Source organism: Chionomys nivalis, chromosome 25 (assembly GCF_950005125.1).
Source record: "Chionomys nivalis chromosome 25, mChiNiv1.1, whole genome shotgun sequence".
Taxonomy (NCBI): domain Eukaryota; kingdom Metazoa; phylum Chordata; class Mammalia; order Rodentia; family Cricetidae; genus Chionomys; species Chionomys nivalis.
The window spans coordinates 29,463,381-29,477,359 of record NC_080110.1 but is presented as its reverse complement, the minus strand read 5'-3'; the positions used below and the strand labels follow the sequence as shown (position 1 = coordinate 29,477,359).

Here is a 13,979-nt window from a genome sequence, read left to right as displayed (position 1 = left end):
TCTGAGATTCCATCTTACACCTGTAAGAATGACCAAGATCAAAAACACTGATGACAACTTATGCTGGAGAGGTTGTGGGGGAAATGGAACACTCCTACATTGTTGGTGGGAATGCAAGCTGGTACAACCCTTTTCGATGTCAGTGTGGCGCTTTCTCAGAAAATTAGGAAACAACCTTCCTCAAGACCCAGTAATACCACTTTTGGGTATATATCCAAAGGATGCTCAATCATGCCACAAGGACATGTGCTCAACTATGTCCATAGCAGCTTTGTTTGTTATAGCCAGAACCTGGAAACAACCTAAATGCCCCTCGACCAAAGAATGGATAAGGAAAATGTGGTACATTTACACAATGGAGTACTACACAGCAGAAAAAATAACGACAGCTTGAATTTTGCAGGATAATGGATGGAACTAGAAAACATTATTTTGAGTGAGGTAACCCAGACACAGAAAGACAATTATCACATGTACTCACTCATAGATGGTTTTTAAACAGAAAACAAAGAAAGCTAGCCTACAAACCACAATCCCAGAGAACTTAGACAACAATGCAGATACTAAGAGAGACTTACATAGATCTAACCTACATGGAAAGTAGAAAGTAGAAAAAGACAAGATCTCCTGAGTAAATTGGGAGCATGGGGACCTTGGGGGAGGGTTAAAGAGGGGGCGTCTAGAGGCAGGGAGGGGAGCAGAGAAAAATGTAGAGCTCAATAAATATCAATAAAAAAAGAAAAAGATTAAGTTTGGGCTGGGAAGATGACTCGGTGGGTCTTTCAGGGCTCTCTACTGCTGTGAAGAGACACCATGACCACAGCTAAGGAAAGCATTTAATTGCAGCTTGCTTACAGTTTCAGAGGTTTAATCCGTTGTCATCATGGCAGGGAACATGACATAGCTGAGAGTTCTACATCCAAATCCAAAGGCAGCAGGAAGAGAGAGCCACTCGGCGTGGGCTTTTGAAACCTCAGTGCCCACTCCCAGATACTTCTTTCAACAAGGCCACACCTCCTAATCTTTTCAGATAGTGCTTCTCCCTGGCCACTAAACATTCAAATATATAAGCCTATAGTGTTCATTTTTATTCAAACCACCACAGTGGCCGGGCGGTGGTGGCGCACGCCTTTAATCCCAGCACTCGGGAGGCAGAGGCAGGCGGATCTCTGGGAGTTCGAGGCCAGCCTGGTCTACAAGGGCTAGTTCCGGGACAGGCACCAAAGCTACAGAGAAACCCTGTCTCGGAAAAAAAAAAAAAAAAAAAACAAAACCACAGTGGCTAAAGCCTTGGCATGCAAGGACTTCATATGCCCAGTGTGAATTTTCCTACGGTGAGATAAGAGGCAACGACTGAAAAATTGCCGGAAGCTAAACACTAGATAGTTAGCATGGACACACCACTACACACAGGAAAGCATGTCTCAAGCAAGGGTCTCTGACCTCTGGAAATAAGACTTTTATTTTAGGCCATCAACTCATAAAATATGACACAGTGACATATTAATTATGAAAACTCGACCAATAGTTTAGACTTGTTTCTGACTAGCTCTTAAAACTTAAAGTAACCTGTTTCTATTAATTTATATGCTGTGACATAACTCATGGCTTGTCAACTCATCTCTGCATCTGAGTGGTGACTCCTGGCATCTCCATCCTTCTTCCCAGTGTCCTCTATACCTGGATATGCTGCCTAGCTATTGGCCATTCACCCTTTTACTAAACCAATAACAGTAGCACACCTTCACAGTGTACAAAAAGATTATTCCACAAGAGACCTACACAAGTATATTGTGGCACACACATGCCCATACTGAAACACAAACACTCCTTTGTGTGCACATACACACATAAAGGTTTTTTTAAAAAAAAGAGAAGGAAAGAAAAGATAAAGCTGCCGTCCTGAGATTTGCTTTTGTTGTTATTTTGAGGGATTTAAAAAAGTTTTTTAAAAAAATATTTATTAGCTGGGCGGTGGTGGCTCACACCTTTAATCTTAATCCCAGCACTCAGGAGACAGAGGCAGTTGCATCTCTGTGAGTTTGAGGCCCCTGGTCTACAGAACAAGTTCCAGGACAGCCATAGCTACACAGAGAAACCCTGTCTCGAAAAACAATAAAAAAAAAAAAAGCAAAACAAAAAACAAAATTTATTTTATGTGTGTGAATGTTTTGCCTGAATATATGTCTGTGCATCATGTCCATGCCCACAGAGGTCAGAAGAGGACATCAGATCCCCTGGATCTGGAGTCGCAGATAGTTGTGAGCCACCATATGTGTGCTGGGAATCAACCCAGGTTCTTGCCAGACCAACAAGTGCTCTTAATTAAGCTGAACCATTTTTAGCACACCCAGCAAAGGGTTTACATCTTTTTCCTTCTTTGATTATGTGTCACTTTCTTTTATTTAAGGATATTATTCACTTGCACATCAGCTGTCCATCTGACAAGGAGGAAGAAAAGTCCACAAAAGATGTCTCTGAAAAGGAAGACAAGGACAAAAGCAAAGAAAAGGTCCCAAGAAAGATGCTCTCTAGAGGTGAGGACTGTACCTCTCATCCAGCTTAGCACCTGAGCCACAGTGTGCTCTGTCTCTCTAAATCTCATTTTTTCAGGGGAAAGGTATTTTATTTTGTTTTTGTTTTAGGAGACTGTAGTCCTTGCTTATTGCTGCCCAGGGGCCAGCCTCCAGCAGCACAGGGCTCAAAGGGAAATCCACAGCACCTGCGTGTACTAGGATTTTTTTATCTGAGGGGGGTTAAGGGAAAAAGACACACTCTCTTAATGGTTTCCTTCTTTATTCTCTATTCTTCTGTATTCTTTCTACTGTATTCTTTTTTCTGTAGCGTACATACCCAAACAAACTTTTTCAAGCAATATAGGAATTACAATGTATTTACCTTCTATTTTTCAAGTGAATGATTACAATGAATACAAGTTTAAAACAGCATGTTTTCCATATCCCTTAATATAATTAAACATTTTACCTAGTACAGGTGAAAAAGAAATTATCACAAGAACCCCTGCACATTCATACCCAAGCAGCTTGTTATAGATTAACCTTGTAGGCAGACAAGATAGTCTTCTCAATCAGGTCTTTTACTGGCAGACTGTGTTTTGCAGTTACATAGAAAGAGCCAATTACTTTATTACTCATCTTATAAGGAATCCTAAAGGAATCACAAATCTAAACTTTTATATATGAAAAAGAATTAGTCAGCTCTACTTTAAACCTTTAGGGTACATACCCACTCATCAGTAGGAGATTAAGAGCGGAAATGGGTATAAGGAATTAATCATCACCTATGGTCATCAACAAATCTTCTCAAGAAAAGTGCATCAGCTAGTAATAATTGGGCTGCTTTTTTCTTGTTCCCTGACCTTAACGAGTTCCTCACTCAACTATGTGCTTCTCTAAAACTTAGATTGTCTTCTTGGGTTTTTTTTTTAACCTCAAAACTATTTGACAAAAACATCTTAGTCTAATAGTTTCTTTTCTTATTGAAATCCAACTTCTTTTTTTAAAGATTTATTTATTATATATACAATATTCTGCCTGCATGTATGCCTGCAGGCCAGAAGAGGGCACCATATCTCATTCAAATGGTTGTGAGCCACCATGTGTTTGCTGAAAATTTAACTCAGGACCTCTGGAAGAGCAGCCAGCACTCATCCTCTGAGCCATCTCTCCAGCCCTTAGTCTAATATTTTCAAAGCTTTGTTTCAGCTATTAATGCACTCCGAAAACTGTGAACACATCTCCCAACATTAAGGTTAAAAGAATTTAAGCTAGCTGGGCTACCAAGACTTAATTGTTTTTCTTTTCTTTTTTGGTTTTTCGAGACAAAATTTTTCTGTAACTTTGGAGCCTGTCCTGGAACTTGCTCTGTAGACCAGGCTGACCTCGAACTCATAGAGATCCTCTTGTTTCTGCCCCACGAGTGCTGGGATTAAAGATGTATACCAACACCCCCACCCCCGGGCTCAGTTGTTTTTCTTAATCATTAACCTAAGACACAGTCTATACAGCTCCTCAACAGAAACTCATGTGTTCTAGCTGTGTGGCACTTCCTTGTTTTAATCATCAAAACTATTTAAACTAACATTATTATTATAAATTAAACAGTACAGTTTAAGAAGGAACCGTCTTCATAATAACCCACAGGTAAAAATGCCCAGTAGATCAGGATGTTTCCATGAGAAATACACTACATTGTAGGCAGTGGGGATCCCCCCACACCCATTCACACCATGCAGATACCAGAGAAAGACGGCAAACATGTAAAGGCACAGTAGAAGCAAAAGACATTCTGGAGTCTGTGGTCTCAGGGCCCTGCCTATCAGGGATTCACCGCTTGGTAGGCTGACACCCTGAAGTCAGTTGCCACCTGCCACTCCCCCTACTTGGCCACTGGCATTGGATTCACTGTGTAGACCAGGCTGGTCTTAAACTCATAGAGATCGGCATGCCTCTGCCTCCCAGTGCTGAGTTAAAGATGCCTGGCATCTTCAGTTTTTTTATTCAAAAATTACATTTATTTTATGTGCATGGATGTTTTCTCTGAGTGTATATCTGTGCACCATGTGCACACTTGGTACCCAAGTAGGCCAGAAGAGGGTGCCAGTTCTTTAGGGTTAGATACAGAGAGTAATGAGCCACCATGTAGCACTGGAAATCAAACCCAGGTCATCTGAATGGGCATGCAGTGCTCTTAACTGTTGAGCTATCTCTCCAGCTCCTTCTCTCTTAAATTTTGAGCCAGGGTCTCATGTAGCTTAGCCTGACCTATAACTTACTCTGTGGATAAAGATGACCTTTAATGTATGATCTCTCTGCCTTTACTTCCTGGATCCTGGGATTATGGTATGTGCCACTATGCCTGGCTGTAATGTAGTGCTAGAGATAGAATTCATGGCTCTACATGCTGGGCAAGCACTCCACCACTGTTATCTTTTACTTTTTATTTTGAGACAGAATCTCACCAAGTTTCCTTTGAACTTGTGTGTAGTACAGGCAGGCCTTGGGTTTTCCTGCCTCAGCCTCCTGAGCATCTAGAATTGCAAATCTACAATTTTTTCTTTTCATCGTGACACCTTGGCACCGACTAGTTTTACTGACCCAGCAGTTCCTGCTGACTTGGTTGCTTGAGGGAGCAATTAACTAAGTTAATTAACCTCTATGCTCCTTTAATGAACTTGCCTCAGCTCTTACACAGAACAGAGATATATAAGGCAGTGTTTTCAGTTGTGGTTTTGGTTATGCTCTGAGATAGATGATGGTACGGATAATCATGATAGCGGTCTTCCAGATAACCTTTACATGTTGGTTTGGGGATGGCTGCAGTGTTTTGTTTGCTTAGATGCAGGGTCTCATGTAATTTGGGCTGGCCTGAGCATCTAATCCTTCTGCCTCATTCTCCTGAGTACTGGGATTACCATACTCTATGTTAAGTGGTGCTCGGGATCAAACCCAGGGCTTCATATGTGGTTTTTTTTTGTTTGTTTGTTTGTTTGTTTTTTGGTTTTTCGAGATAGGGTTTCTCTGTAGCTTTGGTGCCCGTCCCAGAACTAGCTCTTGAACTCTCAGAGATCCGCCTGCCTCTGCCTCCCTGGGATTAAAGGCGTGCGCCACCACCGCCCACGAGCTTCATATGTGTTAAAATGAGCCCTTTACTAATACACCTCCAGCCCTGTTAAATGTTTTATAATAAAGATAAACTTCTACTTACTAGACTCTGGCTTTAAACTTTGGGGTGGTAGCAAAAAGACAGAGTCTATAAAAACTGTCACATTTGTGATGCAGCAAATGGCTATGTGGGTAACAGTGTTTACAATGCAGGTCAGTGTAGCATGAGGGCTCCTGTTTGCTTGTTTGTTGTTGGGGTTTTTGTCCTCCCACCAGGTACCCCCAGCTGTTTAGCCCCAAAGAAAATCACACATAGGTCTCCATAAATTATAAACTGATTGGCCCATTAGCTCTAGCCTCTCACTGGCTAACTCTCACATCTTGATTAACCCATTTTTCTGATCTATGTTAGCCATGTGGCTCTGTACCTTTTTTAGTGGGGCAGATCCCATCCTGCTACTTCGGTGGTCTGGGCAGGAGTGGGAGGAATCAACTTCCTCCTTCCCAGAATTCTCCTGTTCTCATTACATCATTTCTACTTCCTGTCTGGTTTTCCTGCCTATATTTCCTGCCTGGCCAATCACCGTTTATTTACAACATGATTAACAGAATACAGACAATTCTCCCGCACCAGGTCAGCCCTGGAATCCACCTAGAGTGTAAAGGAGAAGGCGCTAGAGTTGCGCTCTGATCCCTGTGCCGTGGCATGTCTACTTGCGGGCACACACTGTTCAGGTTTTGAAGAATTATATTTAACAAGTAAATCAAGCAACCTTGGGCTTAAAAAATCATCTATATTGGACAAAGTCCCTGAGATTTTGGAAAATTCAACTATGACTGCTTTTACCTGTAATTTGTTTTTAGGGTTTTTTTTTTTTTTTTTTTTTTTGGTTTTTCGAGACAGGGTTTCTCTGTGGCTTTGGAGCCTGTCCTGGAACTAGCTCTTGTAGACCAGGCTGGTCTCGAACTCACAGAGATTCACCTGCCTCTGCCTCCCAAGTGCTGGGATTAAAGGCGTGCGCCACCACCGCCCGGCTGTAATTTGTTTTTAGTAGGTAGAATAAAACCTGCTTTATTTTGGTCAGGACATTTGACAAATATTTATTAATGTTAAGTAGTATTTTAGTGTAATATTGATGTAATACTCTAACCCAAATTCTTCCATTCTTCATTTTGTTGTAATAGGAGCTTTTGGGGGGGGGGATATTTTTATGTGTATATGTTCGCATATGTAGAAGCCAGAGGTTGAAGTCAGGTGTCTTCTTCTATTGCTCTCTACCTTATTTTAATTTTTTTACGTATTTCTGTGTTTATTAATTGTGTGTGTGATGTATATGTAGAAGTCAGGGACACCTTTCAGGAGTTAGTTCTCTCTTTCCACTGTTTACGTTCTGGGAATCGAGTCCAGATTACCCATCTATGGCAGTAAGCGCCTTTACCACTGAGCCATAACTAGTCGCTCCACCTTATATTTTGAAACAGTCTCTACACTGAACCTAGAACTGATTTAGGCAAACTGGCTGGCCAGTGAGTTCCACAGGCTCACCTGTCTTCATTGTCTGTCCCAGCACCGCTCTTATGTGGGTGTTGGGATCTGCATTATATCCACTGAGCTGTTTCCCTAGCCCATGATTTCTCCCCTTTTTTGCAATACTTGGAATTGAACCTAGGACCCTACACATTCTAGATAAGTGCTTTATCACAGCCCAGAACATGATAGGAACCGTCACAGAGCTAGTAGTAAACATTATTCAAGATTTAATGTTGTGAGCTTGAAGTTTGATTTTGGTTTCCTGTTCTTGGAATTTCTGTTTAGACATTTACTTTTATTTGAAATTAGATACCATGCGAGCAGTTTCATTTCTTTTACATTTCTCTTGTTATGGTGGTTCTAGACTCCAGCCAAGAATATACTGACTCCACTGGAATAGATCTACATGAATTTCTTGTGAATACACTGAAAAAGAACCCAAGGTAATAACATGATTGATGTGAAGGGGGAAGAGATAGGGTAGGGATTGCAGAGCCCTTTCAAGTCAAGCAGCTTTTCAGCACTTCTCTATTACTAGAATATAGAATGTTCATCTTTTCTTAATTCTTCTAAAATATAGTTTTATATTTTGAGGGATCCAGAATACTCACATTGAGATTTCTGTGTTTTGAAGAGTTGAGAAAAATTTTAAGAAGAGTACAGTGACTAAGAAATTTGAAGACTTGAGTGTTTACTAGTTAAAAATCCCAAAGGAGTGAGCTAGTTGACTTGTACATAAGCAAAACCATAACTGTTTTAAACCCTAAATAACTGGGTGGGGTATAGAATAATGCCTATATTTGCAAGCACAAATTATGTGTTTATATGAATATGCTGCTAATAATTAGATTACTGATGTGAGTAACAGAGTACATGGATAGGAAAGACATATAAAGCGTGTGCTTGAGCTGTGTTCTCTGCAGAACATTGGACAGTTGAGGGAGGCTCTTCAGCCTCCGTGCTATGGCCATTGTTAGAGTTTGGATAGACCCCTCAGTTTTTGCGATGAACAAGTTGATTTTCAGCCCCTCCTTTAAATATCTGTGGGAGAGCTCTTTGTTTGTTGTTTGTTTGTTTTAATCTTGTTTAAACAGGGACAGAATGATGCTGCTAAAATTAGAGCAGGAGATTCTGGAGTTTATCAGTGACAACAAGTAAGTCTCTTTTGTGGAATATACATTTAGAGGTGGGGGGGGCATTGGAAAGAAGCTGTGTACTGCTTTAGTAGAAGCAGTCTGAATAGGTTAAACAGCATGTGTATAAAAGCAGGTGAGGTTTTTATCATTTATATAAATTTGAGCCAAAAAACATTCCTGTTGTTTTTAGCAGCTAGGAATGGTCACAGCTCTCACTCCACTTCTCCCATTCCCTTTGACTAACAGCATCAGGTGGTGGCAGTCAGGCCTTAGGAGGGGTCAGCCCAGGGTGGGAAGGGGTAGGGTTACTAGAGACTGGGGCAGAATAATACTGAGAGAGACTTTTTGTTCTCACAAACTAAATATCTGTTTTTTGTATGTCTGGTTCTCCTTAAAAAAAATTCTGTACTCCAAACAAAACAAAACAAAAAAAAGGCCAGGCAGTGGTGGCACACGACTTTAATCCCAGCACTTGGGAGGCAGAGGCAGACAGATCTCTGTGAGTTTGAGGCCAACCTGGTCTACAAAGCAAGTTCCAGGGCAGCTAGGACTGTTAAACAGAGAAACCCTGTCTCGGGGAAAAAAAAAAATCTACTCTAGACACTGTTGAGGAAAATTAGTTGCCTTCTCCTGTTATCTTTTATTTTTTATCCCCGGTACCCCTTCAGTAACCAGTTCAAGAAGTTCCCTCAGATGACCTCCTATCACCGGATGCTTTTACACCGGGTGGCTGCCTATTTTGGGATGGACCATAATGTTGATCAAACTGGGAAAGCTGTCATCATCAACAAGACCAGCAACACGAGAATGTAAGGGGAAACTGTGGACTGGGAAGATCCCACGGGACAGCTGCTATGATAGAAGTGGAGGACAGAACCCAGATGTCTCCTCCAGGGACGGAAGGGTGTTTGATTGATTCCTGCTTTCTGTGAGGTCTTAGAGACAGGACCTGATTAGACAGCACAGACACAGCTGTGAAGGACGCGTTGTTATACACAGAGAGTGCGCATCATGTGGTGCTGCCTTCCTGCCATCCTGATACTCAGGAAAGGTGGGGGGCAGACAGATCAGCACTTCAGGAGCAGATTACAAGAGATGCTCTCTCTGAAAAAGGTGATGGAGGAGAGAAGAGATTACACACAAAGATTCTTTTAAACCTTCCTGTGACTTTTTGGATTCCTGACACCAAAAATCCTCTGAGTAGAGGATATGGAATTTAGAGAGCTGTGCCTAGGGGCTCTCCTCCTAACGTAAAGGTCTTTTTCTTCTTTCTTCCCCACTTCAGCCCTGAACAGAGGTTCTCAGAACACATAAAAGACGAGAAGAACACAGAATTTCAACAGAGGTTCATTCTCAAGAGAGACGACGCCAGTGTGGACCGAGATGATAACCAGGTGAAGAATGGAAAGGGTGGGCCTAAAGAGACTGCAGTAAGAGAAACTGGGAAGGGAGGAGGATGGGGGAGTGGAGAAAATTGAGAATGTCTTAGAATGGAAACATACATAGAGCTGTTATCTGGAGTTGGTTTTGGCTCACCCCTGAGGATCTGACTACAGTTGTTGAGCTGCACGCCACCCTCATAGCCCCAGAGAGACATGGTGCTCAGGTTTGCTGAGTGATCTCATTTGGCCTACAATTCTTTAGGTCTGCCACTAACTTCGAACCACATTTCATTTTGTACAAATAAGGCCCTCCCTGTGTCAGCCTTGCTCCAGCCGATTTCAGTGTTGTCTCCTTCCACCCCAGCACCTCCACTTGACCCCTAGACATACATAGAGAGCTGCCAAAAGCTGCTTTATCCCATTTTCATTCTTATTCTAGCTGAGGACTAGCCTTGAACTGGCAAAGTTATGATCTAATTTAATCAGTTATAAAGGTATATCTGATCCTTTTGGCAAACTCCTTAATCTTTTTCCCACCTCCTACCAAGGTGAGTTAATTTGACTTTCCGTGCTGGGAACTCGGGTCCCTTTGTGGTACACTCCTGTGGAACTAAGAAATTAACAAACTGTCCTATCCCTTCATTTGTGGGGGGTCTGGTGCTGCTCTGACCTCTACCCCTGGAGATAGCAAATGATCAAGGATTAGTTTTCCTAGCTAAATGGAAAGTTCAGAGTTATCCTGCATCTGCTTGGACTCCAAAGGGGAATTGATTTGAAGAGTATGGTTGGGTAGAGCCAATACGCTCTAAGGGTTAGCAACTCTATAACAATGTCTTACTTCTAGAGTCAAAATTCGTTTTCTTGAAATATTACATGGTCTTGAGACCAGTACCTTTCTTGCTTGCTTGACTATTGAAAGGGAGGCCTTTTAAGAAAGGTGTCATTATCTAATGGGGACAAACATGCTGGATCTGATTGAAAGCAAAGAAAACTACAAAAAGACAAATTTTTGTAAAACAAGAAAGAGCCTTTCCATCCTGATGCCCTTCTCTACATTTTCCCAAACCCTTTCCCTGGATCAGGAAGTGTTCAGGCCTAGAGGCACATTGGAATGGAAGGTGATCTGTTCTGTTGTGAACTTTTCATCTCACAGCTTCAAGCTTTGTCTGTAGTAGAGTAGATTCTGTGTGCTTTCTGACTGTGGTATTAGTAAAAACTTAATATTGCTATTTTTCCCTGAGCTGGGCTTTGCTTTAAACATATATATGTTATCTCTTTTGATCCTTTCCACAACCCAGTGTAAATGGGGTTATTAACCCCACTTTACACATAAAATACTGAGTCTGAGATGCTAAGTTACTTGCCTGAAGTCACTTTACTGGGAGTCAGCAGAGCTGGGATTTACCTTGATGCCCCATTATGTTTTCTACTCTGCCACTGGCTTTACAGTGCTAGAGGCTCAGCACTGTTGAGGGTCTCTGTCTTCCTGTAATTGAACTGATGAAAGATGGTTAGTGGGCTGTAGGTCTAAAGAGTGATGAGGACTGTATCTAATCAGAGGCAAGACTTCGGAAGTCTTGGATTGCCTTTGGAAACTGGTAATGACAGAGTATCAGCCTAGAGCAGTGGGTTCTTAGATCTGACTGCAGGTCAGAGCTATCTGTAGTGTGCTGACAGTGGCTCTGTGAGTTCCCTCTCAGAACGCCTTGCTTTTGCAGTCACTGTAGAGAAGGGTTCTCCATACATCCCCCCACAGTGTTCACAGTAGCAGTTGAAGAGGAGAAGCAGTGCTGGGAAGCAAGGTGATGGCTAGCTGGAAGTGGTCATCTGCCCATGAGACATTCCTGTTGCTCACCACACTGTCTGTCAGAGAACATGAAGTCTGTGTGCTCCATTTCCTTCCGTACCCTGTCTGACTCCTCTCCTCTCTTTTCACTGTACTCATTAATCTGCTCCTTTCTCTGTTCATTTCTTTCCGTTTTGTTCTCCTTCTCTTCTATGTTGCTCTGTTCTCTTTGTTCTTTTGTTTCTGTAATTTCTGTCTCCTCAACTCCCTTCAATAGCTATAATTAAGGTGACAGAAATGTTTAGTCTTTTAGATTAGCTTCACCCCTGAGATTTAATGTCTAAGACCCTCTTTGCTGAGTCATGTTTGACTTGGGTTGCTAGGACATGGCATTGGAGACAAAAGACAGGGTCCTATTGAGTGTCAGTTCTGTGAACCTCCTCTACATTCAGCTTTGGTAAACACTTATTTCTTTGCCCTCTTCAGCTTCCTTCTTTCCCTTACTTGCCCTCTAAAGAACGGTTGTTTATTTTCCCAGGGCTGTTGTCTTCATCTTTACTGACTGAACAGTACTTGATTACTCCAGGGAAGCAACCCAACCCTTAAAAAATAGTTGTTGTTCTTGGTATGTGGGGTGGGCGGGGTGTGGCAAGTCCTCTACCATCCAGAAAAGCTGATCTCCCAAACTGCATGGTCAGATGTACCCAGTGAAACCTGTTCAGGACTGAAGTTTCATTTCTTTATTTTCCATTTTTTTGATGGCAACTATAAACTTTCCCGGTTTCTCTTCCTTGCTGGTGTGCAGTGAGCTTGCAGTACGAGGAGAACTTAACTAGCTTAATTCTGCTCATCGATCTAGATCAGAGTTCCATTGCAGGATGGAAGGAGGAGCAAGTCAATAGAAGAGAGAGAGGAGGAATATCAAAGGGTCCGAGAGAGAATATTTGCCCGAGAGGTAAGTGTAGCTTCTGAGAGTTGTCAGATCCTAGCTCTTAGCTCTAACTGTGAATGGGAAGAACCCACCATAAATGTTGTTGGCTCTTTGTATTTCTTTTCCTTTTTCTTTTTTTCCTTTTTTTTTTTAAAACCAACATCAGTCAGTCCCAGATTTGACCTCTAACCCTGAATGTGGCTTATTGGGAAGCTACAGGTTTTTATTTGTATTTTGGAATACATTTTGCTGTATGGTATCCAAAGAGAAGCGAAACTTGGAGTGGCTGAATTTGGTAAATGTAACTAGACCGGAAAGAGAAATGCCTTTGGCAGAGCTGATGATGAAAGGACCTAAGTCTTGGCTAGCAGGGCCTTCTCCAGCTTGCCTTGTAGATTCCCATTGTCTGTTCTGTGCATCTTTGTTTCTCAGTAGAAGACTCAGCATCCATACAGGCTCGACACCCATCTTGTTTAGCCAGCTTGTTTCTAGGCTGTGTTGATGCTTTAGTAAAGTGCTGTTCTGGCATCGTCCTCTACAGGCCCCACATCCCCATGCACAGGGTACTCCTGCTCCCTCAGGTACTGCTTGAATGGGGAGTCTCCTTCTTCCGTTATTTCTTACCTTGTTCCTAGAAAACGAAGGGCTCCATAGTCCAAAGGGCAGCATCACAGAGTCTAGATAGCTTTGTTTTTAAGAACGTGGGCCATTTCAGATGCACTTGTTACCCCTTTATCTGGTTACCTTTGCCTGTTAGTCTAAGAGATGTATAGCTTGTTTCAGGAAAGGTTTTAGATGAGCAGCAGGTAAACAGATCTCCAGAACATGTGGATCCAGATAGGAAAACATCTTACTGTCAGAGTAGCAACAAAGGAAGTTAAATCATGTGATGAACACTATTCCCTCCCACTCCTCTGTCTTCTTCTCTCATCAAGACACCCCTCCCATTTTTATATCACACACAAACACACACAAAACAACGTGTGTGTGTCTTTTCATCATCACCTCACTCAGAAAAATATTGTTTCCAACTAAACTCCTGAACTCCCGTGTGTTTGATCCATTAGCTAGAGAGAGCCAAGTACTTTTACGAATCCTTCCTAGAAAGTGACACACAACAAGCTTTCTGGCCTAGAATTCACGAAGCAACTTCTTACCTTCTATTATGTAGACTTCCATTCTGAGTCAGAAAAGTCTGTCCTCCAAATTAACCCTACTCAGAGAGTTCATACATCACCTGCAAACCATGTGGGTGGAATGAAAGAGATGTCATGGTTATGACCAGGATGACCCTAAATTGTGAATAGAAATACTTACGTAGTAAGCATTAGCTTTTCTTAGCATTTTATATAGGTGAATTCACATCTTCACAATAGGTCTATTATTTTAAATATTTTTCTTATTTTATAAATAAAACACAAAGAGGTTTGGTAACAACCTCTTAAACATTGTAGGTAGACAGTCTGGCTCCAGAGTCTGTGTTCATAACCTAATAAGAGCTACCTCTTGCTAGCTCGCTCTACTCTGGGGTCTTCAGAAGTGCCAGCAATGACAGCCTAACTATCTGCATCCTCACTGACACATGGGAA

The 13,979-nt window shown here is 41.9% G+C and overlaps 1 protein-coding gene across 20 annotated transcripts in view; it reads left to right on the top strand.

The window, feature by feature from the left end:
• Positions 1 to 13,979, top strand: part of R3hdm2 (R3H domain containing 2) — a 111,876-nt gene that overhangs the window by 67,534 nt on the left and 30,363 nt on the right. For 13 of the 20 annotated variants that reach the window (XM_057758149.1, XM_057758150.1, XM_057758140.1 and 10 more), the window contains 6 exons: positions 2,411 to 2,537; positions 7,520 to 7,598; positions 8,250 to 8,309; positions 8,960 to 9,100; positions 9,577 to 9,685; positions 12,319 to 12,414. In XM_057758149.1, the coding sequence (XP_057614132.1) occupies positions 2,411 to 2,537; positions 7,520 to 7,598; positions 8,250 to 8,309; positions 8,960 to 9,100; positions 9,577 to 9,685; positions 12,319 to 12,414 (612 nt within the window). The remainder of the gene's footprint in view (positions 1 to 2,410; positions 2,538 to 7,519; positions 7,599 to 8,249; positions 8,310 to 8,959; positions 9,101 to 9,576; positions 9,686 to 12,318; positions 12,415 to 13,979) is intronic. The other 7 variants (XM_057758145.1, XM_057758151.1, XM_057758153.1 and 4 more) reach the window with 2 other exon arrangements.